Source organism: Pezoporus occidentalis, unplaced genomic scaffold, assembly GCF_034315485.1.
Source record: "Pezoporus occidentalis ecotype Australia unplaced genomic scaffold, CSIRO_AGI_Poc_V1 ctg213, whole genome shotgun sequence".
In the NCBI taxonomy this organism is placed as follows: Eukaryota; Metazoa; Chordata; class Aves; order Psittaciformes; family Psittacidae; genus Pezoporus; species Pezoporus occidentalis.
In genome coordinates this window covers 718,452-744,155 of record NW_026913997.1, presented here as the reverse complement: position 1 = coordinate 744,155, position 25,704 = coordinate 718,452, and the positions used below count along the sequence as shown (strand labels likewise).

The window sequence follows — 25,704 nt, the reverse complement described above, 5'->3', positions numbered from 1 at the left end:
CAAGTCCACGGTCCGTCACAGTATGCCCAATACCCCTGATAAGAGCATATGAGTGACCTTCCCACCACCAGAAAATCACACAATATGTCTGTATCCCGCGCTGATCTCGCTTCCCTGGAGTTTTGGGGGAGGGGGGCGTGGGGGTGGTGGGTGGGGTTTTGTTTTGTTTTTTTTTTGTTTTTGTTTTGTTTTGTTTTGTTTGTTTGTTTACTTTAACATAAAAAAGGTTGCTCCCTTCACTTTAAGAAGGACTGAAAACATCCATAAAACGGATGTCCTGAGCTCAAATTTCAATTCATTCAATCACTGACAAGGGGGGTGTCCTGGAGCGGTGCTGACTCTTTCCAGGGTTTCACCCATCGAGCTGGCACCCACTGCAAACCGGAATTTGTCATTTACACACATATAACCTCAACCTGTTAGTTTTACTTCCACAGGACCTTTCCAAATGCCAGTTTCCAAATCCTTGCACTGGACCAGAATACCCGGAGTTTTAGTCATATAACCTGAACCTGATGCCTGACCATGTATTATAGCAGGGGAGTCATTAAAGTCTCCTGTCAATCGCAGAAAAAATCATAACATATACAGCTTGAGTATAAGAGGATTTTAACCCATATGTGGTCACTGCTTGTCAAGCCTCCTTAACTATTTTGAGATCAAAAGCTTCCCACTCTTTAACCCCCTGCTGTGTAGTAAACACAGGATATGCAGAGAGGCCCACTGCAGAAAATTCACCTGTAATAATTGCATCTTTGATTAACCCGTGCCAACGGTGCACAGGATTTGTGCCCCCCGATACCTCTCCCACCCCCTCCCCCTGTTTGCCTTCTTTAAGGAAGGGGTTTTGCGGAGGATAAGGTGGAGGCGCCGATGGAGATGTCTCAATCTGAGTCTCGAGGGCTTCAAGCTTTTTCATCAATTGTTGCAGCTGAGCGTCTCCAAGGCCAGTGAGTAGTTGCTGATGAGCTGAGCAGACTGACCCGGGAGATGAAGAGTCAGAGTCTGGAAGCAGAGGATATAAATCTGGCTGGGATTCAGGGGACTCGGAGTCTGATCCTGGGTTGAACTCAGGGTCTCCGTCTTTCACAGCTATGCCTTTCTTGTCAGGTGTCTCTCGTTCGGTGTGTGCCCACCTGCAGACCTGGCTCTTGCTTTCATCGGCTCGGGGCGTTGATTTTTTCGGCGCCGTTCCAGGTACCGCAGGAAGAGCAAAAGTCAGAGCCGCAGCACTGTGATGGGGGTGAGGGGAGACAGCCCCTTCTGGAGCTGTGGCGGCAAATACAGAAGCTACCGCCGCCCTTTCCAATTTCATCTCTTTCAAAGTCTCAAACACCAATCTCCAAAGTGTAGAGTGTTTCTGTGCATCTTTGGTCCCTTTACTAACCTCACGATCACGGGACCACTTTAACAGCCTCTGTAAGGCGGCACTATCGTATTGCAGTCCTCACTTAGAGAGAATGTGCTGGAGGAGCTTCACCACCGCCTGTTCCTCTTTGGATAGCAAGTGCCCCATCTCCTCCCCGGCCGCTCACCTGATCAGGGCGAGATTCCCGAAGCTTTGCAGATGTCTGACTTCTCAGCGCCGGGGCAGCTCTGACTTTCGGCTGGCTCTCCGCCCCCTCCTTTTTGTCAGACCTTCAAACTCGTGTTCGTCGAGTTACCGATCGGAGGGTTCCTGTTCGGGCACCACTTATTGACATGGGAGTCATGGACAACGCAGAGACGATCAATGTGATCAAGCGATTGCCAAATTTATGACAAAGCCTTAACTCCTTATATGCTATTTCTTACATGCACTTACAGTGATTTGGCATATTATGATTGGATACATGTCCTGAAGACCCTTAGTGACTAACATATAATTGGTTAAGCACAGGTGTGAGAACTTGATGTCGAAAGCTTGCCAACAGTCCACAGTTCTCATTAACTCAGTGAATTCCAGCTTCTTCTTATCTTGCTTGCTTAAGCTTCTTTGGGCCTCTCATGGCCTTGCTGTATCTTTCACGATTATTCAGAGTTTATGTACCAATTATCCATTCTCCCATGAGAACACTGTCTCCACATGTTATCTCCTATGTATGGAGTCGACATGCAGTAAATATTATATCCTGATGTTAGCAAGATTTTTTTATATGCTTTCATAAAGTATTCTTACAGAAAACCAGTGGAGCATTAAAATGTCACTGTGCTGGTGCATAACTTGTTGAAAAACTACACTCCGAAATTAGTAATAAATGGATTGTTGTTGAAATGGAAGGTGTAGTGAGGCAGTGTTCAGTTTCCCTCCTGGACCTGGAACTGTCCAGTATTTTCATTAACAACTTGGACAGAGGAATAGAAAAATGTGCTTTTAACATTTGGAGAAAACACAAAGTTGGAAGCGACTGTTAGTTTGCAGAAGGTGGATTCAGAATGGAAAACGATCCTGTAAAATTGGAGACAGAAGTTATAATGCAAGTAAAGCAAAGCAAAGATCCCGCACAAGCAGGAGTAGCCATTAGACAAGGTCAGAATGACAACAGCTGGGTGGGTGGCAGCTCATCAGGAAAGGATCTGGGGCTTGCAGAAGGTCAGAAGCGTGTGACCACAAGTCAACAGTGCCATGGTGCTTAGAAAAATGATCAACAGTGTACATGTTGCTGTGCAATGTACAGGAGCGTAGCCAGCGGGCATGAAGTAATCACTTTGCTCAGTTCAGCATTAGGAGACGTCGGCTCTAGTACTGTTTCTGGCTTTTGACATTTCACTTCCAGAAGGATGTGGGCCAGCTGGAGTGCAGCAAACCTGACTTACAAGGAAAGACTGAAAAAGTTACAGTTCCTTGGTCCAAAAAGAAAACAAGGGCCTGATAGCAATCTTGTGTGGGTCAAAAGCTGTGGCAGAGAAGAAAGAAATAATATGTGAGCATAAACCACAAGATGACAGGTTTAAATTGCAACAGTTCTACTTAAGCACTGTTTGGTTGTTCTTTTGTAAGGCACAGAAAAGGCATACAACCTGCTTGTTGTTTGTAGTGTGCTCCTGCTGGCCTCTGGAGCGAACTCTATTTAACATTGCTGTCTTACAGGTAAGGTTGAGTGGCAGTGCTTTTATGAATGAGGGTGAGTTTCAGCAGTTTATTTTGCTAGTTTAATTCAAAGCATCCATTTGTGCCTTTAGATGAGCAGCAAGTGTGAATCATGTACTTGACCGTGGTATTTCATCCTGCTCGCCTATTTCCCACCACTTTTCTTCATCACTGTAGCTGGAGAAAGAGGTGAAGGTGATGCTACCACATCACATTCAGTACCGGTGGCTGACAGCTGGCAGCTTGCTGTGTGCTGTTTCTTGGTCTCTGAAATTTGGTGTCTCTGTGGCTGGATTGGTGATGCTGCACTCGCTAGAGAGAAATAGCATTTGTGGTCACTGGTTCATGCTTAATCTTTCAGTGTTAAATGGTATGAAAACGTTTTTTGCAGGAGGGGAAATCGACTGTGTTGATAAGGATGGTAATACCCCTCTACACGTGGCTGCAAGATACGGACATGAGCTTTTGATTAACACCCTCATAACCAGCGGAGCTGATACTGCCAAGTAAGCGGCTGAAGCAGAGCTGTTTCTGACGATCAAGTGTTATGTCCAGTGCCTGGAAACAGAGTTACTTCTCAGGTTCTGAAGTGTGAAGGTTAAAAGGGATGAGTATAAGCATAAGTGTGCTGTACTTCTGTGGGAGACATGAGGCTAATGGATGAACACTTTGGAAGTGTGGAGAGGAAGGAAACCCTGCTAAGTTCCTATTGTACCTATTTACATGGTTACAAGTGCTGCTTCTTTTTCCTGCAGCATTGATGTGGCACAGTGGTATATAACATACATGAAAGACGTATGTATGTAAAGTGCATCTTGACTGCATAAAGATATAAGAAGACCATAGCAATGAATTTGTACAGGAAACATAACTGAAAAAAAATCAGATGCTTGCCAAGGGTATTGTGAGCATATTCCTTAGTATCTAAACTAGCTTAATGGCCTCTCATACATGGTGATTCATAGAATCATAGAATAGTTTGGGTTGGAAAGGACCTTAAGATCATCTAGTTCCAACCTCCCTGCCATGGGGAGGGACACCTCACACTAAACCAAGTCACCCAAGGCTCTGTCCAACCTGGCCTTGAACACTGTCAGGGATGGATTAGTCTTTTGTTTTGTGTCTTTTGTTTTGTATCTTTTGGTATGACATAGGATAATCAATATAAATGCAGTATTGCAAAGCAGGTGTTACTAAGTATTTCTAATCTCAATAGAAGTAGAGCCTGTCTTGATGTTGCATGGTTTCTGATATTCAGGTGGCTGAAATAATAGGACTGCTTTTATCTGATTTGTGAGTTTGGGAGTCTTTTTTTCACTAGAAGGACAAGGAATTGAAATTACACACATTTCTAAATGCAGTTAGTGCTTTCTGCTTCGGTTCAATTCTTTTGTCTTGCACATGTATCAAGACTTTACCCACAGTATGATAACCATTGTCAACTCAGACATGACAAGTGCTTGATTTTTAAGAGTACTTGAGTATTGGTTAGTTATCTTCATGTTCTTATGATCTGTCAAAGGAAAATAGCAAACCTGAAGGTAAAGAAAGGGGTATAAGACAAAAGTAATGCAATTTCATGAGGAATATTTGTACCAGGTGTTTAATTGCAGCATCTGATTTAATGAATGTCAGGTTTTGGCGGCTACCTCCACATGTCTCTGAAATATAATTTAGGAGTTCTCTACCCAGAACCTACCATAGGAACTGGTGATGTTTCTTGACTTGCCTAGTTAGGAAAACCTGCTTGCAGATGCAAATGAGCTGGTTTTGATTTTGAAGATACATGCAGCTTTTCGTACTTACTTGTTTACTTGGTGGTGTTTGTGGCACATTTGCTCATATTCCTTTATCAAGTACAACTGCCACCATGCAGACTGGTGTGGAACAGCTCTTCAAATGGCCTGGATAATGAAATTCCACAGGCTTCAGCTAACATCACTGGGGTTTATTAACATGGCCAGAATGAAGATCTTGGTGTCTAAATAGATGTGTATTTTTCCTAGCTCTTTCTCCAGTACAGTAATACTCTTATCTTGAGGTTTAAAGGTAAAATGAGATGCAGTGGGGTAGTCCACTCTTGGAATCAGGGTTATCCAGTTAGAAATTTCTATTTCACACTTGGGTGACTGGAGCATTGATCAAATCAAATACTTTTTCCAGCAGCAGAAATAAGTGATATAAGAAGTTGTCTCTAAGATACCAGGCAGATCTGAGTGATGCTACTGTCTGTGCTGAACAAGGAGCATTGAAACTCCGGGAATGGGCTTTCGTATGTGCTGCATGTAAATAACTGGCTGAGCTCCCTGAACTGGCTGTGACAGTTCTGCAGTGTTGTTAGCAACAACTGCAGACAGATCAGTCAGCCTCTGAGGCAACTGCATTTAAAGGGGAAAGTGCGTAAGTGATGGGAGGAACCAGTGTGAACAGCAGTACGGAAGTGTGACACTGGTTAGCAGATGTGCAGATAGTGATTTTTGATGGAAACTGGCCAAGTCATGTGCTGAGTGGAAATCTTGACCTAAAAGAAGAAAAATACTGCTTCAGGTAACTAGGTGGAGGAGAAGATAGAGAGAAATAGGTGTAGGAAGAAGAGCAGCAATACAGAATGTCCAATGTTAGCTTAAATAAATGAACCCACAGCAGAAAAATGCAATCTGTTTATACAGATACAGCAGTTTGGTGGAGCTTGTGCTGTTCCTTTCAAAGAATAGGCTGTCAGGTCATCTTTTAATATATTTACTCTTAGACGTAGATTGCTGACACTAGCAAAATTAGAATCTGTACAGCACCACAAGTCACTCTGTAGTGTAGTGCAGCAGTGAGGAGGACACATTTGGTGTGAAGACAGAGGAAAGATGAACCTGTGGGTTCTGGAAACCGTAAGCTTTTTAAAGACAAGCCAAACTTAGTCAAACACATTTATGTATAAAGTGTTGGAGAAAGTATCTTTATAAACACCCACCTTCACTGTTGTCTAAAGCTTTGTAAACTATTATGATTTACTGTGAGTCTTGCAGAAAAACAAGTTCCTTCATCTCTGGATCCCTCTCTGACATCCTCTTCCATGAGGTGATCATACTCACCCATCCACCATCTTCCAGAAATGAAGGGCAGATATGAATCCATCTGCTATTGTTCAAGAGCTTGTCATTTGTCAAAAATATATCTGCTGAAGCAGGCAGGAGATGCTAATCTTGTTGAGATAGTTGGTTTCAGAGGTTCTGTGTTTATGTGCACTTGGAGGGCTGCCGGTAGGATAGTATCTCTAGACTAACAAGATGCTTCTCACAAAACAATGCTAAATGACAGTAGCCAAGATGTCCAAACCCAAAAGTCTTCTGAGACTGTAAGCAGTGGCATGCTTAGGGACTGAACTGGGATCATTTGTTGATATTAATAAAGGCTGCTGAGTGCTCAGCTTGTTTAAAAACTGTGTGTTAGCCTAATGATAGGTGCCTACCTTTTTTTTTACTGAGCATGTCTGCTCTGAGAAATTCATATTATAATTGAAAAGAGTCATGTGTTGAACAAGGGGAAAAAGTGAAAAGGAGTGTGAGGAGAGTAGCTGGAGCAGATAGGAAAATCTGATGTTTGGTTCTTAGGATGTGGGAAGAAAACTGTGTGTGTCATGGCAGCCTAAAGGAAAGTGTGAAGAGCCTTCAGCTACCCTAACCCCAGGGGAGAGGGAGGGAAGTGGAGGCTTTGAAAACCCACATAAGAGTTATTTGAAGGATGTTAACTGCAGGAAAAATGGGTTTCATTTTTTTTTCAGAAAAATACTAAGAAGATTTAGGCATTTACTTATACCTCAGAATGGCAGTTGCAGTATCCATGGCTGATACAGAAATTTATGCTCCAGGAAATTGACTCCAAGCAATATCTGCTTTCTCACTTCCTCCTTTACCTTGGCTTTCACCTTGAATTTTTAGAAGCCTTCCTGCCACATTCTGTTCAAAGCCTAAAGCCAAGATATTGCTGTATCAGAATATTTTTAACTCCCAAGAAGGCTGCTGAAGAAATACAGATAAAAATAAATGGCAGGAACCGAGGAAGAATCTTCCTTGAAAGGATAAAAAACGTTGCTTTTGAGGAAGGAGCTTTTCATGTGTCATGTCTATGTGTAACCTGCATTTCCACACTACTGTGTAATGAGGCTGTTGTGCCTTTCAGGTGTGGGATCCACAACATGTTCCCTTTACACTTAGCAGCGCTGAATGCTCACTCAGACTGCTGCAGGAAGTTGTTGTCATCGGGTAAGTAAATCCCACAGTGTCTGTGGAGCTCCAGTAATGTGTGTCTCTGCTCCTTGTGGCCCCTTTTGTACTCATTGTTGTGGATTGTTCAAATGAAAGACTTCCTGTGCTGCTGTGTTCGCCTGTGTGGTGTAATGTACGGGAGCACGCGGGGCTTTCCTAATGGCATGCTGGTACTTCCTCCTATCCTGTATTGCTCATGCCCAAAATTCTTTTCTCCTGGCAGGTTTAGAGAGTTTATATTAATTCACTAGGAGGAGGGAGGAAATTGAGGACCCTTTTTCCAAACTGTAGGAGTATGAGATACTGTCTTGGTTTGGGTTCTTTTCCCCTGAGGAATAATTCAGGAAGTTATCTCCTTGGTTCTGCACTGTTGTGGGTATTTGCATCTCACTGATAAGGATGTATTCTAGATACAGCTAAAGCGTGTCTCTGTATTTAGACAGAGTAAAGGAGTTAGGCTGGCCAAAGCTCTGTGAGCATGAGATGGGAAATGAATGAAAAGTGTAGTGTTGAGAGAGCAGTTCTCAGGAAACCAGAGCCCAAAGCAGAAGGAGCTTGCTGACGGAAGTGTTACAAAAGAGGCATCATCAGGTGCCAAATCCCAAATTCTTTCTTTCCAGGCAAAAGCTCCCATGAATTAAAAAATCACAAGGCAGATCATATGCTTTTCCTAGGAAAAACTATAGGTGTTACTATACACCTAAAATCTCCTACAATGACTTTTTCCTCTGAACTTGAGTCCTGTAGGATAAAGCATGGAAAATAGTAATTGCATACCCATTCCATTAAACCTTCGTGTGTTTTGGCCTTGACCACTAGATCTGAAAGGAGGAGAAGCAGCTCTGGGTGACCAGATTTAATACTGCCAGGTTTATATCCTTTGGCCTTGTGCACCTTTGAATATCAACAAGTGCTCCTGGAAGCCTGTTTTCAACCTGGAAACCAAATGCAATAAAAATGGCCCCATTTCAAAATCTGACTTTGTGGGTTTTCCTCATTTCTCCATGTTTTCTGTCTTCATGTCCTGCTGTTGCAGTCCTCTGATAAGTATCTGCCTCATAAATGCGTTTCACACTGTTTTAAATAGGGATGTGGCGAGGAGAGCTGGATGTGGAAATAGATGCTCGTCAACTTTGCAGCTCTTTTTATAGAGCTGCCAAACTGGATGGAGCAGCTGCTCGCCGTTCCCCTGACAACCTCTTTCTGACTGTAGTTGCTTGTGTTCTGTTTCTTTCCCAACTAACTGATTTTTCTGTCTCTGCAATGTTTCTTGTGGTTTAACTAGGACAAAAGTATAGCATAGTGTCCTTGTTTAGTAATGAGCACGTGCTGTCTGCAGGCTTTGAAATAGACACCCCTGATAGTTTTGGAAGAACGTGCCTCCACGCTGCCGCTGCAGGAGGGTGAGTAGCTGCCACTGTAGCTGTTGTAAGTTATTTTGTGGCTTTGTTGCAGGTTTGGTGCCAGCCAACTTGACTGTGCCATCCACAGAGGAATTTATTATGGTGCGAGGGAAGCAAAGCAGTCTGATGTCAAATTTGGGTCACTTGAGGCTGTCTTTTGCCACTGCCCTCATGTAGGGCTTGCTTGCAAAGTAAAGGAGATGGTCTGACTCTGTCTGCTGCAGACAGCTGGGCAATTTGAAGCATGGCTTTCAGGCACAGGATAAAACTCTTTCTTTTCATGGCCTTGGGAAGACTGCCTCAGCTTTAGATGGCGGTATTGCATAATCATCCGAGTCTGTCTTTTGACCACTACCCTTGCTGAGGGCCAGCAGTCAGCAGGAAGTCACCCGCACCTGGGACAAAGTGAGTAAGGAAGAGGAGCTGTAGCTCCTGGGATGCTGCTGGTAGGGGAGTTATTCCTGGCATCCACCTTTGGATTGTGTCTTTGTCTGAAAATGCAACAGTGCCCATCATCATATTGAAACCCCGGAGTCCAAATGCAGCTCATCTCCCTCTTTCCCATTTTTCAGGTGCAAATTGAAAAGATGCTAAAAGAAAATACAACAAACCAAAACAACAACAAAACCAACCCCAGAACAAACAAATAACCCTCAAGCTCCACATTGAAAAGGCAAAAGACTGTTGTTCTCTCAGAGTGATGCATTCCTGATAAGTGCTGGGAGGCCAGAAGTGGCAACAAATGAAAAATGAAATGCATCAATTTAAGTTGTAAATGTAGCATCCAGTTAGTTTAAATATTTCCAACTAATTGTCAGTGGAGAGCTGTGAAGTTAACCCAGCAAAAGGACAGAGCATTTGGCAAGCATTGAGTTTTGACTCTTCTGTTGAGTACTTTATGGCTCAGTAAACAGCTGAAATGGAGCCTTGGCTAGAACCCAGCTTGGATTCTCTGTGGTTGTAGCAAGCAGAAATGGTCATCCATAGCAAGCACTTGGCGGTCTTTCTGGAAGTTGGTTTTTCTTCTCAGTGAACCAAAACGAATATCACAAAGTTTTTATTATTACAAAAGAAAAGAAAATAAAATGTTTCTAGCATCCTCATGGTATTACCCTTCTTGAAACCTCTCTGACATTAATAGCGGGGATATGACCGTTGCTCGAATGGAGATGATTATGGTATAGTTCAATAAGGCTGCACCCCAAAAGAATAAGAAAAACAACCTGAAAGAAAAGGAGAGGCTTTGTAAGAGGCAAAAGTGGCTCATGAAAATAAACCATATTTTTCCAGTGGTTTACTGCAATTGTCATCACTGACAAGTGTTTTTATTTTTAGTACATTGTGGTGAGTGTTCTGTAGCTATTTTATGCAATAGCAAATTAGAGTAGGGATGAACGTATGCCAACATATTGCATCCAGTCTTCTTTTTCTCCTGGAGCTGGAGCTATAGAAAAGGCATTCATTTTTTTCCTGACACATGGCTGTTACTCCGATTATATTAATGGGAGTTGCATGAGTACTAGGAAAAGAACATGCTTCAAAGGCCTGCTCATCTGATTGTGAACACCAATGATTTATTGTCCCTGTGAATGACAGGGAGTCTTGGAAAGTGCTGCACTTCTTTATGTCATTTTCTGGCTTGGAGTCATATATATTTGCTTGCATTACAAAAGATGTGAGAGTTGAGCTGTTTTGTTTCCTATTAAAAATCACCTCACTTTAAAGGTGAAGAAGCAGCTATGATGCGGTGAATTCCTTTAGCAGATACAAGGGAGTCCAAGTCATCCACTTACATAAACGCAATATTGATATGACAATCACTTCAAATAGCTATGCCCCTTATTCAGCCAAGCGCTTAGAGATGTGCTTAGATCTGTCAATAGTCAACGAATCATGTAAAAGAATTACCCAATCAGGAGCTCTTGTGATTAAATCTCACTAAGTAAACAGGATTTGAGCAAAGTGATTCCTGCTGACTACTTGGCTGAATGGGGGTGGAATTCGTTAAATGTCACCTCTTCATTATTGGACTGGCATTTTATGAGCTAGCAACAACTTTCTCCTAAAATTCTCTTATGAAATGCCAGTTCAGTGTGGGAAGCATTAGAGTACAGCTCCCATTGCAAACCTCCACACCAAACTCACATCACATTTACTGTGCTGTATTTGGAAAACGAATTGGTTTTCTTCTGCAAAAGGAAAATTAAAGGTTTTCTAGAAAAAAAAAATAATTAGCTTTTCAAAGCTTCATGTTCTATTGGATTGTATTTCACATTGCATTTGGTTCTACTTCGGTTTTGCATGGCAGATAATACAAAATAGAAGAACTTTCTCATTTTGAAGGCAGGGGGCAACACATCTGTAAACTTCTGGTTTGTTCATGTTTTGTTTTCTTTTCTTCTCTTTCCAGTAATGTTGAATGTATAAAACTCTTGCAAAGCAGTGGAGCAGATTTTAATAAGAAGGACAAATGTGGGAGGTAAGTAAATGATGAAGCTTATTTTAAAAAGAAAAGAATCTAGGAGGCAGGGAAGAAAGACTTGCCTCAGTCTGGAAATCATATCTTCAGTGAAAAATGACGATAAAATAAAGTAGGAGTTTGGCCTTCCCTGCAGAACTCTTGCTGCCACAGTTATATGCCAGACAGACAGGTGCAGACTTCATTAAATACATAAAAGCCATCCCACCCTCTTCAGTTTTCTGGTTTAAAAATATCACGGGTTCATTTTTTTTCCTTATTGCTTCTCTCATTGCCTAAATTCATGTGCTTGTGTGCCCAAGACAACACCTGGGTTACAATGGGAGGATTGCTGTGATTTGACATGCCTCTCTGAGGGCTTTTTTCCTCCAATGAAGTGTTGTTATGAGTGTTGCTATGCCACCTAAATAAGATGCTGTGAGGGACACCATGCTTTGCTCTGCCTCCCAACTGGAAGAAAGTAGCATGTATGCAGAGCAACAGCAGAGGCTGTCACTGGAAATAGGCTGTTTGCAAAGCACAGGTTGATGATGTGTATCCTATTAGGGTTTGTAGGAGCATCAAAACTTCCTATTAACACAGTGTTTTGTTAAATTTCCATAACTTTTCATTTCATCACAGGAGCACAAGGCACTGATACTGACTGCTGGAAATCTGTAGCAATGCAGCAGTTAAGATTTCTTATTACCCTTGGTGGTGCATATTGGAATATGAGGTAACAAATTGCCACTTATGTTGCAGGACGCCTTTGCACTATGCAGCTGCAAATTGTCATTTCCACTGTATTGAGACACTGGTGACAACAGGAGCCAATATTAATGAAACAGATGACTGGGGACGCACCCCTTTGCACTATGCTGCTGCTTCTGACATAGACCGAAAGTAAGGAAGCCTCTTTGTATCCCTTGTTTAAAGTGTTCTGCTAAATTAGAGTCATTCTGTTCTCTTCATGATGCTATTTCACTTGAGCCAAAAAAATGATCCTTCTGGCAAAGGAATTTCCCTCAGATGTATGCATAGCTCCACAATGAGTTGCTCTGACTATATGCCAAATCCCCAGATGATGTGGCATTTCAGCTCAGTTACTTTTGATGTAACCCACAGTTTTGCAGCCACAGTGTCCTACTGAACTATTTCGCACCACATTTTCTGTTTTCCTCTGTCTGATTTCCTCATACGAGTGAGCTCAAGAATTTTCTACATCTGCTTCTCAAGTCCCTCAGAAGGGATGGAGCAAGAGACAGCAGAAGAGGTTTTCCTAGGTGGGCTGCAGTGACAGAAAGACATTTAGCCATTCTGACAGACTTTCTTGAAGGGATGGGGTAGAACTATCCATCAGTTTGTTTCCACTCTCAGAGCTGATAAAAATCCTCCCCCTCACCAAACAGGTTGCTTTCAGAGACTTTAAAAAGAGAGAGGACTGGGGAATATCCTTTGGCAGAATGCAGTGCTCTTCTTGTGAGAAGGGGGGAAAACAGCTGCAACGGTTAGAAATCCTGTGGTTTGTGACTGCAGTTCCTAATTTCCAGATAGCTGCATGTTTTGGCAATCTCATCCTTATAACATACTCTATAAAACAAGTTCAGTTATCCTGTTAGTTCTCTCTTAAAACTGTTAGTGGTCTATGTTTATTGCAGGTTATCCCATGTTTCTCTCTCATTTGTCTAGACTTTAAGGTTTCTTGTGTAGTGAGGTCTGGTAAAAATACATCTGGCTCATTCCCAGTAGAATGCCATCTCAAAGCCACTGAGGCTTCACAGGAAAACTCTTTAACTTTACAGTAGAGGTTTGGATGCCATACCAGAGCCTTGGTAGCTTCTTCATCATTTGCTGTGATATAAAGAATGTCTTCCTTATCACCCTCAAACCTGAACAGTGCTGGAAAGAAGGCAGCAGGATCTTCAAAAGTCTGTGCTTGTCATTGCAATCAGAGTAGGCTTGTAGGAAGGCTTTCAGCACTGGCTGTTTCTAATTCTGTCTTGCTCAGGAGAGGTGTTACTTGGGATGTTGACAGTGGTGATTTGGTGTGTGGTTTTCAGCTTTTGGCTCTTTGTAGATGAAGTTCCTGCATTTAAACAAGCTCTTGGTTAACTTCAGGATATATCTACTTCCATAACTAATTAAAAACAAAAGTTTGCTTTAGTCACATCCTGAACATTGTCAGGACTATGTGTCCTTTATTTGCCCTCATAGTCCAAACCTAAATTGAATCTGATGTTGTGATGCTGTCTTCTCATTAAATTTTCCAGTTTGAGATGCTTTGGAAGAAGTCTTGTTACACAGATGAAATGCCATTTGCAGCCCGTGATTTTATAGGTCAGCATATCTTTTTTTCCTGCTGAATGGCAAAAAACTCCCAAGGTCAGGCAGTCTCAGCTCAAAGAATATTCATAATTATTTAACTTTGGATGTGGGCAGGTATGAGCAAGAGGTCTTGGTGCAGGGAATCTTCTTCTGGGATGTCACATATCTGTAGTTAACTGGAAACAACTGCAGGTAGGACTTCAGCATAGCACATGAGTGCTGTTTATGAATTTACAATGTTAATGTTCAGGGGAGTTATTTTATTAATAATTAAGTTTTCTAGGAGTCAGTGGACATCAGACAGACGCTGCGTTTGCAGAACAACCCATTACTGCTAGCACCCACAGGAAGAATGTTGGATCTTGATATTACAAATGGGAAAATGCATAGTAAAGAAGGAATGCACGGTTCTACATTGTGCAAAAGCCAGTCTGGAATTTGCATGTTATATGAATTGAAATTAGCAAACTGTCCTTCTACAAGCCCTTCAAGCTACCAATCTGTGATGACAGCAGTTTGTAAACATATTCTCTATTAGCTTTAGTGGCCAAGAAAGCTTACGGCTGTAAGATCACAAATTATAGTGTTCTGTGTGCCGTCCATCCAGCTGGGAAGCAGAGGTGCCAAAAGTAATCCAGGAGGGTGCAGGAATATGAAGACATGCTGAGAACACATTCTTTGAAAACTGAAGAACCTCACCAGAAGATGCACACATTGTTTCCAAGATGATTCACAGAAAGTGAAGAAGAGCCAGCAACCCAGCTAATGCAGAATCAAATAAGCCGATTCAGTATCAGTTGTTAAAGTTTCTCTAAATCCTAAATGTTAGAGAACTAGAAGCTTACTGTAGGAAGAAGCAAACTTGAGTTTGCTCAAGGTAGTCTTGAGTTCCTCTCTGCAAAGGAAACAAAATGCACAACATTGCTGTGGGAGAAACGGAAGGACTCTAGAAAGTGATGATCAGACTGTTTCTGATAGAGACCAGATTTCTTTTTTCATTCCTGGCACTGGTTTACAGGTCAATAAACTAGCACATTGTAGTTGTCTCCATAGCTTGCAAAACTCATCAGCTGCAGACCCATGCAGTGCACTCATTTACTTTATGTAATTCTTGCTGTTGGCTGGAGGAGGTGAGCTCCTTGCAGAGGAGGTTGGGGATGGGTGGCAGACTGCATCAGAATCACTGGTATGATACTTATGAAATAAGTTGTTTTTCTGTCCTCTATGCTAAGAAGAAAGAATATTTTAGGTAACTCCCATGAAAATGCTGAAGAACTTGAAAGAGCCACTGAGATGAAGGAAAAAGAAGCTGCATTGTAAGTTTGGTGTCAGTAAAGCAGTTAGACCTCATTTCTGGAGAATGCCACTGCTTTGGGCTGCAGTTTTACACTCTGCTTTTGCTCATTCATTGCTCTGCTAAACACAATGCTTGGCTTTAGTGAAGGCTAACCTGAAGGAAAAAGCTCTACACTCTTCTCTGTGCACATAATACCTAACATTTCTGTTTCTGTGCTTGTTGCTGAAATGTTGCCGCAAATGCACTGCCTCAGTAATTTCATAATTCTTTAGTATCATGCGCTGCCTTATTTTAATGCTTTCGTGCTGAGTATGTATGTTGCAAAATGAAGGAGCCAATGGCTTCCTCGATGTATTTACTCAGATTGATGTTTTCATCTAGTTTTTATTTTAAAAATCCCTTTTTTCATATGACAGCCTTACATTCACCACAAATTACAAGCTACAGAAGACAGAACTAATAACAAAGTGGTTTCATGATGATTATAAGAAAAAGTGGCAGGAACATAAGGGATCCTTTGAAAAGCACATGATTTAGAGCAAAATACAAAACCAAACAAGAGAAGAAAATGTGTTTATGTGCATATATGCCAGGAAATTAACTCAGTTGAGTCTGTTTTTCAGCTGGCCATAGTGCATGTTTGGAGGCCAGTGGTTTGATGTAAGTTCTTACATGAGTTGTAGCAGTTCTAGGCTGTGCCCATGATGGTACAGAGTTGTGTAGTTTTCTTTTGGCCTTTGTCATAGACAATACTTTTTGTAATCTAGAGTACCTGCAAAACTTAGGTTGAAATTGTTTTTATGAAGCTGATCCTCAAAGATGAGTGGGGTTTTTCTGTCTAAAATAATGGTGAATGTGAGGAGCTGTTGGTGAAACGCAATCTGAAGTACTGCTAGAATTAACTGCCAGTTTCCAGGGTCACTCCTAGCTGCAGTGAGGGATGAGTCTCTTAAATATTGTGAGCTCACATTTACACTAGTGAATTGTCCACAGGTGTCTGGAGTTCCTCCTACAGAATGATGCCAATCCATCCATCCAAGACAAAGAGGGGTACAACACTGTGCATTATGCTGCTGCATATGGGCACCGGCAGTGTTTGGAACTGGTGAGTGCTCAGGCAGTTTCAGAAGTCTCTTACCTGCTGATATACATGTGCCTATGCCAGTATTATGAACTTCCCTGATGGCTACTATTTGAGTTCTTTGGATATTCAGAAATCTGTAAAAACTATGTAATATAGTACAGCAAACTCAAATATATGCAGCCAGATGGATCTTAGAAATGTGTTCATCTTGATAATCCAGTCCTTGTTTAACAAGATGGTGTTTAAATGTTGTCTTTGAGTGGAGTTTATGTGTGCTCAAATTACTTTCAACTGTCATCAGCATATTCCCAGTATATGTGTATGTGCTAGCAGTAAGGGATTAAGGGATAGTTTCCAGTGCATGGCAGCGTATGTGCCTTATTTACCTGGCACATTATCCGACTTGCAAATTGAGAGTAAATAGCTTTTGTCAGCTGTGTACCTGCAATGCCTTTTTGCCCCTGGTGAAGCAATAGCAGCATTGATAAGAGTTACCATAATCAAGATTAACCTTGTACGTAATGTAACTGGGCATGGTTGTTGTTTTTTAATATCCTGGACCTGAATGATTAGAAACTGCATGTCATAAGAAGCCAAATATTTTTAGCCAAAAATTGGATTTGGGAGAGGTACAGTATGGAATTACAGAAGTTTGTCACTTATAAAAAGAAGTGTCATGAAGATAGGTGTTAACTGATCTGCTTGGTATACAGGGTGACACAAAATTATTGTGTCACATATAAATAGGCTTTAATTGCTTAAAAAATTAAGAGCTCTAATTAGAGTATTGTATAGATCTGCTTTAGTAAGAACACTGTGTGCTGGTTACTGTTCTATGTTCTTTGATTCGTTCGTTCTTTGTTGAAGAGTCAAAGTTCTTAATTATTGAAAAGGAGCTGCTTTCACACCACATATACCAGCGCTGTCAGTTCCTGCCATTGCAGGAGAAATACTGCAGTTGGCCTACATCAGGGTTACAGCAGCTTGGAAACCTTGACCTGTAATTATACCCTTGGTCAGAATGTCAGGTGGGATGTTAAACCTTTTTAGCTCCCACCTGCAAGCATGTATATTTAGGACACTTAAAATATCACTGCTCCTTTGTTGCTTGTGGCAGCAAATTTGGCCTTTCCTTGCTCAGAGCCTTCTACATGAGCTGATCTCTTGTGGTTGTGCCCCGGGGGATGGAAGAGTCCTCTGCTAAACCTGCTGCCCATTTGGAACAAAAGGAAAGGTTCTTGGTATTTGAAGGGTACATATATATATTGAGTAGCCTGCTTTCTGCTGTGTACAAGTCTACACTTGTATAGCTACAGCAGTCTGTATTGAAACCTTACCAATGTCTTACCACCAGATTCTTGCATGACTTGCATGAGCAGGGACCTCCGTAAAAGCATCTTCAGTAGGGAATTCTCTTTCAGCCTTCGTATCATGGTCCCCGTGTGCTGTGAGGCATGGAGCAGGCACAGAGCAAGGTCACCTCTTTTCTTTCACTTGTTGCTGTGCACATTGTCTGGCAACAGATCAGTTGCAGACAATGACCTGCTATCAAGTCCCACTGTTGCTTAGGCTTGCCAGACAAAAGGAAGAGCTGGGAATGCAGTGCCTATCAGAGGTGTTGGGTTTTAATTCTGGAGGATGAAATGCAAACTGTGGGCTAGAGACAGCTGTGCAGCAAGTGTTCTATATTTGGACAGAGAAATCCAGTGTTTTTCTATGTCAGCCTCCTGTCTTTGTGACTACAGCCGCAGTATAGAAACCCAAGGTCAAGCATAATTTCCAGAGTCATACAGCTCTTCTGTGTACACCGGTGAAAGAAAAGTGCTATGAATTTTAGCCTTTTGCATGCAAAGGAACACTGTTGCAGACTAGGGTGTCTGCCTGAAAGGTTTGTGGCAACTGGGATTTTGCCATTGGTGTTTAGAGGCTGACAGACATCTCATTTTATCTCTGGAATACAAAAGCTAAATGTACCAGAAAGCATTTGTGCTCTGTCAACAGTAGGACAAGGACCCACCATCTTTGCACCCACTGTCGGAAGAACGTGATACTGTTTTGTTTGTGTGAGCAGTTGTTCCCTAGCTCTAGTGAGCTACCAAGTCCTGAGTTTTATAAATTTCTGTCTGTTAATAGTGACTAATTGATATAGACACCACCTTTACACTGATCTTTGCATTGCTTGGATTCAGGATGGCAAAAGGGTCAAGACTAAAGTCTTCAGTAGCTGAAAGGTAACTGTGCTTTCGGTATGAAATGGAAATAATCCTCATACCTAAGTTTATCACCTATTCCAACATGAGACTCCCAGGTGTTAAGCTAATTGTTGATTCTGCCCTCATCTGATAAAACAGTGTCATTGATAGACATCACAATCCTGTAATGCAATCAGATTGGTTTTGACAGAGTTGTGGTTATTCATGGCTCTTTGAAGGCTCTGTCTAAAAGCTGCAGTAAGTATTCACCTGGTGCAGATGGAAAGGAGCCTCGCTGACTTGTGAGGCTGACTGGTGGCTTGATCACAGTTTGTTATGTTCTCTGTAGTGGACCTGTGACAAGATCATGAACCGTGATCTGTATTTCTGGTAGCTATTAACCGCAGTACTTTAACTGCTCTAGTTATTCATATTTGAGTGAAGAATCCAGTAAGGCTTAATTGCTTCTAGGCATGACTTTTAAATTGATATCTGTCATAAAAGTGCTGACTTTGAAACACGAATCTGCATCACAGGAATTCTGACATGCAGAATGCTCCTAAAATATTTCCAATCCCTTCCATCCTGAAGAGGATTTTCAGGCAGGATTACTGAAATAAAAGCATTATTTTTCTGTGCCAAATTCACTGTTATTTTCCTGATTTATCGCTTGGATAAATATTATTGATAGCTCATAGATGAAAATATCTAGGAATTATCCTCCCTAGAATAAGACAGTTCTTTATGGGCATAAAGCTGTTAGAGGAAAGAGGTCACATAAAATACGAAGTTTTAATTCTGATCAAAGCTAAGGCAAAGTGGGTGAAACAATAAGTTTGATTTTATGAATAGTGGTTACTAGTATTTCTCTACAGGCACAACACTGTACTTAAGCAAAATGTCAGGGAATTATTTCAGTGTTCCAGAATATGTCAAGTTTATCAAAGACATTAATTTTGCTTCCCCTCTTTTCCCTGCTTTTTTAGAAGAGGTATTTAAAATAGCTTACTTCTAAATAAATGCTCACTTAAGAAAGTCTGCAGAAGAGGATGCAGGATCCAGTGGAGTTTCCTTTGCTGAGGGGTTTGATCTGTGTTTTAAGCACCACAGCTTCTCAGCGTGATGAAATATCTACGTGTTTGAGGATAGTTTAGGAAAGGCTGGTTTATCTACCATGTAATATATATTTTCATTTTTTGACTAAAGTGTTTACTGTGAGCCCAATACCTTGGCTGGAATTTAGCTATAACTCTTCTTGGGAAGAGGAGAGGTATTAGGAGAAATAAGCATGAAGAGTGAAAAGGTCACATCCTTTGACCCAAACAAATAAAATCTGTGTTTGTGTGTTCAACCACAGAGCTCGATGACAGACTCCTTTTTCCTGGAGGACCTTTAGGTTGCCTGGGGTATTAGTGGGGTTCTTGCACTGCAGTGAATGACGTGATGTTGCTAAAAATAGAAGAGTGGAAGCAGATCCTGGAATTCTTTCTCCATCTGTAAGGAGCCATTCATGAAGGCTCAATGGTGGGCATGTGTGCTCACAAGCAACCGAAACTCCCATCTGCTTCCCTGCCTCTAAAAATAACCTCATGTTTGGTTAGCATAGCACTGACTTCTTCATTGTTGGGTAGTCAGGGATATTGGTCATGATCGCTAGCTGGTGCTTTAGAGCTGATCACATCACCAAGCTACTTTGAAAGCAATAAAATTATGGTGGGTTTTTTCATTGAAGTGATCTCTTATCACAAAATTCTTACTGGTGCAAACAGAGTGAAACTGAAATTGTAATTTCACACTAAAGTTCTGTCTGGAGAGCCAGTCAAGCACTTTGTGCTGGCAAAAAGTGGTTTCTGTGCAGTGTTAGGGCAAACAGAATGAAATGCCTGTCTCCTGGAATGAAACCTCTTCTCTGACTGTAAGAATCAGTGGTTATTCTTTTCTTTTACTTTGCTCTTTATTCAAACAGCAAATAAAATTCACTTTTTGGCTAATAGAAATCAAATCAGTACAGGGGCTAATTCATTAGAAGCTGTGAGGAGAGCATGGTTTCACTGACAACCACGTTCAAAAGGAAAGGCAGTTTTCAGTCTGCTTGCCTGAAGCACAGTGATTTGCACATCTGTGTGTGACAGGGGGAAGGGGCAGAGGGAGACTTCTTGCTAGCAGATGGCTGCCTTGTCTGTGCCATGGAGGTAGAGGCTGGGTTTGAAGAGAAGGAAAACACCTTTCATGAGACTAGCTGCTACCACGGGAAAATAGTTAAACTGTGTCTTCAAAGCACTTGGTTCCTTAGCCTGGGGAGGAATTGAAATCACAGACCCCATAAATCTGATGTGGCTGCTACTAATTATATATGTCTCTTACCAGCAAGAACTTGTTCATTCATCCATCTGTGAGCAGGACAGTGCTAACTAGTGATGAGTGGATCACAAGTGTGGTTGGGATAGGTGTTAAAAAGCCTTTAGCCACGTAGGGATCTGGCTCAGATGCTTGTCCAAGTGGCAGTCCCTAAACCTCCTTCTGATGCAGATCTCTTTTGTTCTGGGGATACATTCTGGGTTTTCTCCTTCATAAATACCTGTCCACCCCCATGACCAACATCCTCTATCTCAAAAGGGAGTGTTTTGTCTGAAACCAGTGGTGATAGTGTTTCATGCAGTGAATGACTTTGTACCTATAAGAGCTTTTCCCGCATGGAATCTCCTTTGTTAGTGGAGAAGTGCAAAGTCATTAACTCGAGTGGTTCTAAAAAGGAAAAGAACTTAGGAACTTAATGCTTGAAACTAATTTTAATAAACCTAATTTTTCTTTTAGTCCTAGAACCCCCCGAATCATGATAGACTGATTTAATTACTTGAGTTTCAGTGTCAGTATTAGTGCCACATATACCCACTAGTTAAACAATCAGTAGGAGTCTATATATGCTGGGTATGGTGATATATGTTAGCTTATAGCAGTGTATTTTGGCTTAGAGTTTATGTTTTGGAAACTAGATAATATTGAACCTAAGAACGTTTTCTAGACATCTAATGCTGCTTTGTGAAGTGAATGAGTGCAGGAATTTACCATTTGCTCTGGCACCCTGTTGGCCCTTTGGCTTGTAGGGTAGGAGTATTGCCTGGCATCTCGGAGGTTTATTTCGTCTCCCTGACAGATTTGGTCTTTATTTTTTAGTTTATGTATTTATTTTCCTGGGGTGGAAAAGCAAAGCACTTCTATCTGCTGTGTTCTGACAGAGAATAACAAGGCCATTGCAGAACTGCAGGAGACATTTTTCCTTCAGTTTGGAAGAAGTCATGGACTTCTGCTGTTGCCTTAAATACTTGTCTGTGTATCTGTGTGTGTGGCGTTTAAATGTAAATGTGTGAAGATTATCTGACTCTCAAATCTACTGAATCAAATGAAAAGGGCATTTGATGATGGCATATGGCATTGCATTAGACTGTGTAGCTCAGAAAGAGCTGTGGGCACTGGGATTTTAGAGGTGTAATCAGGCATATTTATACAAGGCAAGATGTTTGCTTGCATGAGCAGACTTTCAAAAAGAAACTGTCACTGGTTTGTTGGTATTTGAGGGTTACAAAGCAACCTAACTTCATCAGGCAAGGTCTCCCACAGTGTGTGTATTTTGTGTCTGTATTTCGTCAATTGAGTAGATTGATCTTAAGCATTCTTACTGGTTTCCTCTTTGCCCTCCTCCCTTAAGAAGTAACACAACTGGTATCTATTCACAGTGGCTGTCTGCAGTAGGCAGCAGTCTCATTGCTTCAGGAGTATTCTATAGATAGGTAGAGATGGGTGCACACAGGATCAAGTCTTGGTTTAGGGGTCTGTTCGTGCAGTGCTTGTAATGCAGTTTATTGTACAGGAAAAACAAATCAATGCAAAAAAAAAACCAAACCCTAGAAACACTTGCAGTTTACCATTATTCTTAAATACTTCTGTCTTTAATTGTTTTAATTGACATTTTTAATTAGATTGGAAGCAAAACTCCATTGGATATAGTGAGTAAATGAAAAATGATTGCATGTTGTGTGTTTTCATTTTTCTTTGAACTTCTTAGTATTTCACAATCCTTGCATTCACTCTGATAAAGCCTGAGGAAGAAGAATCACAACTCTTAACTAGCATGCCGTGTACTTCAAGCAACTGCATGTGTGCTGCTCCTACTTCTGTTGGAATTCCTTCTTGCTGTTGCTTACAGGCTTAAGCTTTGCTAGAAAGTCTGTTGCTTTTCCTCAGTCAGTCTTAGGAGTGTGAGTCAAGTGCACGTACCTGAGTGGCATGACACTTGTCTGGATGTTAAAGTAAACTGCATTTGGCGATGTGAAATGGAACCAACACTTGTGTGTTTTCTGGAAGTCTGTGGCCAGTTTCAAAGTGGCTCAGAGAAGAGATGTAAATTACACATCTTCAAGTGAGTCTAAATTTAAAAAGCACTTGTATGTAGGGGCACAGAGGAGAGTAGCAGAAATACCATTTACAGGCACATTTTAAGAATTGGCTGTCACTGTATTTCACCAGTGCCCAAATTTTCTACCTGAAGAGGAAATTTCTAAAGGGTAATAATTTCTCAAAAGCCTTCCTTTATCTTTTACACAAGTGTATGAGAAGTTACAAAAGCTCCAATGGAGGGTCCTTAAACCAACATATGAGGCTTTGCAGAACCTCAGAGGTAGACTTTCTGGCCAGAAACACACATGATTTGAGTGTAAAAGTTCCAGGTTCAAATCTCTGCTCTGACTGACAAAGAAATTGGACTTGTACATCCCAGGAAGTGACCATCACATTATGCTGGCTGGTACTGGGTAGGATCTCTTGCTCTCATTTGAAGCTGTCGTGCTTTTTGTAAATACTCATTGGGTGAGAATCTCCTGTATAACCCACTGAGTATGGCATTCATATGGCTTTATATGAAATGATTTTGTATGAATTGAAAGAGCTCCAACAGAAGATTAGTGTCCTGCGAGAGAACAGCCAGTGGCCTGGAGGTCTGCTGGAATTTTGGGGTTTAGATATGTTTAAAGACTCAAACAGTGTTCTATTACATGGCAGGTAAGTGTCCTGTTTGCATTGGGTATTTATACTTTGTACTGGAAGAGTTGCATGGAGCAACTAACAGATTTCTTCAGACACAGTGAAACTTCTGTTGCTTATGTTAACTTCACCCATAATCTACACACATGAGTGAAATTGATGTAAACACTGATTAATCTGATTTTTAAAGCCTGATTTTAGGAAAACATATCAGACACTGGGTGAAGGATGTGAACTGGTGTTAACCTCATCAAATTAAAGTAGTGTGATCATTGGTGTTTACAAGTACGGGAGAGAGCTTATAGGATTGCTTGTCCCCACGATGATATGTTTGTACCACTCACCTTTGAATTATTCAGTCAAGACTAATTCTGAGATTTAAAACTGTGCTTCCCTGGTATAAAGTACTATAGAGGTTAATTCTATTACTGTTTTCTGTCTCATTTGAAACAACTGATCTTTGAAACAACAATCTTCAGTCTTGTGCTTGCTACATGCTGGAAAAGCCTTTATTTAAAAGAAGCTGCTGCTGGTATGTTTTTCCCCAGTAGAGACAATGATTTGTGGCAATTTGTTAAGGAAGATGAGACTTAAAGTGACACCCTGCCTGATGTATTTGTGTTCAGTTCTGAAAAGGACATTAAAAATTGTTACAAATCCCCACTTCTGCATGACCTTGTGATAAGCTACATTGCTATGCAATTATTGCAGATGAGCAATGCCCAACTACTTCTTTTTTCTTAATTGCCTTTTGATCAGCTCTTTGCATGTGTGAAAATCTCTGAATGCTGTTTGCTTAATGACCTTTCAGAGTAAAGGCCACTTATAGGTTAAGCACATGTAATCTAATGTTTTGCCATTTTACGATGAGTATTAATAGCACCAGAGAATTTCATTAACAGTTCAGAAGTATGGAATGTAGAAATTATTGCCTTACTAACATGGTAAAACACTTATTTTTGTTTCAGTGGTAGTTAGATGAAACCTTTGACATGACTACCAGCAGTGCACTTAAATGGCTGTGCCTTAGAATGTGGCTGCATGATGGCTTGTACAGAATCACATGTTGTGTTCTCTCTGAGGATTTCAGATAGCACCCAGTGTTGGTGTCTGTGGTTTGAAGTATCCTGACTCATTAACTGTCATATGAGTCAAAAAAATGGTGGGAGGTGGTGAGGAAGCACACACCATATCCTGTTATATGACCCTTTATTGTAAATGTAGAATAAAAGCAAGCAATAAATCCTCTTATGCCTGTAAATACCCTTACTGTACAAATACAGTTGTGAGAGCTGTAAAAGTTATTGATCTTCATGGAGAGCTGGGGGAGAGAAGACAGATCATAATAGCAGCCTTGTAGTGCTATTAGTTTGTAACAATAGCAGTGAGTAATTGATGTGTTTTATCTTAACTTTGTCTGCATCTCACTCCCAAAGCATTCAAGCTCCTGTTTCTGAGCGTGAGGAAGATTTTACAGAATAATTACATACAGCATTAAATAACACTGTTATGGGAAGTGAAGGAGGCATGCTGGGAATTTCCCAGAAGCAGAGAGGAAGAGCATCCTTACCCTTTAAAAGGTTATAACCTAGTGAGAAGGAGGAGTGCCCACCAATTTCACTTGCAGTGCCTCTGCACAATTCTAACATCTGCTTAAAATCTGCGGGCAACCAATATGTAGAAATGTAATCACGTAAAAGACACAATGTGTGGCACCAGAGCTTACCAGTGAGAGATGCTGGGACATTCTTCAGTCAGCCACCAGTAACCATAAACTGTTAGGAATTCATGCTTATTTGCTTGTCTTCACTGAGATGCATTGGCCAGCTTCTAGCCAGCAGGTGCGTATTGCAGCGTAGCAGACACGCTTGGTTTGCTCTGCAGGGTCTGTGGATTTAAGCTTCCATGGGCTGTCAGGGCAAATGGTTTTGAGCACCTTTGTAAAAACAGATGCAACTGTGGATAGCTTCTTACTTTAAGATGGAAGCACTATGGAGCTAGAGCCCCCCCCAAGGATACACTGTTCTATGTGTTCTTATAACAAGTATATTTAATGAGCTGTAAACACATTCTTAAAATCATAGAAACACTTATGAAACTGGAGAACTGCTTGGTAACTTGGACCTGGTACATTTTGTCTCTTTGCGCATGATGTTTATGCTTCAGATGTCTTAGTTCTGATCATTATGAAGCAGTGCTTGATAAGGCATAATGAAAAATTATGAGTGCTGTGTCTTTAATCTTCCTTCTCTTACTCTCCTTTATAATTTCCCTTCCTGTGCTGCACGGCTGTATATCTGAGAGCTACTGGCTTTACCATGAAATTCTTGTTTACGCTTGACTTTCTGATGGAGACATTCAGCCTTATGAGTAATAAGCTCATTAAGCCTCGTCTGCATCAGCCTAAACTGCTTTAACTCTAAGCCATGGAGATGCCTTTTGTGAGGGACTCTCTAATCCCACAATTTGTTCTTTTAGAGCCTTAATTTTGTCAATTTTGTGTGTGGTTTTTTTCATCTGTTCAAAAGGCAATTACGTGCCTTGTTCCAGGAGACTTTTGGAGCCTTCTGACAGGTTTA

At 41.2% G+C, this 25,704-nt stretch overlaps 1 protein-coding gene across 14 annotated transcripts in view; it reads left to right on the top strand.

The window, feature by feature from the left end:
• Window positions 1–25,704, top strand: part of ANKRD44 (ankyrin repeat domain 44) — a 139,911-nt gene that overhangs the window by 93,554 nt on the left and 20,653 nt on the right. For 5 of the 14 annotated variants that reach the window (XM_062619676.1, XM_062619682.1, XM_062619672.1 and 2 more), the window contains exons 10-17: window positions 3,462–3,576; window positions 7,244–7,326; window positions 8,615–8,732; window positions 11,143–11,211; window positions 11,953–12,093; window positions 14,748–14,831; window positions 15,806–15,917; window positions 22,066–22,092. In XM_062619676.1, coding sequence (XP_062475660.1) covers window positions 3,462–3,576; window positions 7,244–7,326; window positions 8,615–8,732; window positions 11,143–11,211; window positions 11,953–12,093; window positions 14,748–14,831; window positions 15,806–15,917; window positions 22,066–22,092 — 749 coding nt within the window. The remainder of the gene's footprint in view (window positions 1–3,461; window positions 3,577–7,243; window positions 7,327–8,614; window positions 8,733–11,142; window positions 11,212–11,952; window positions 12,094–14,747; window positions 14,832–15,805; window positions 15,918–22,065; window positions 22,093–25,704) is intronic. The other 9 variants (XM_062619685.1, XM_062619677.1, XM_062619684.1 and 6 more) reach the window with 7 other exon arrangements.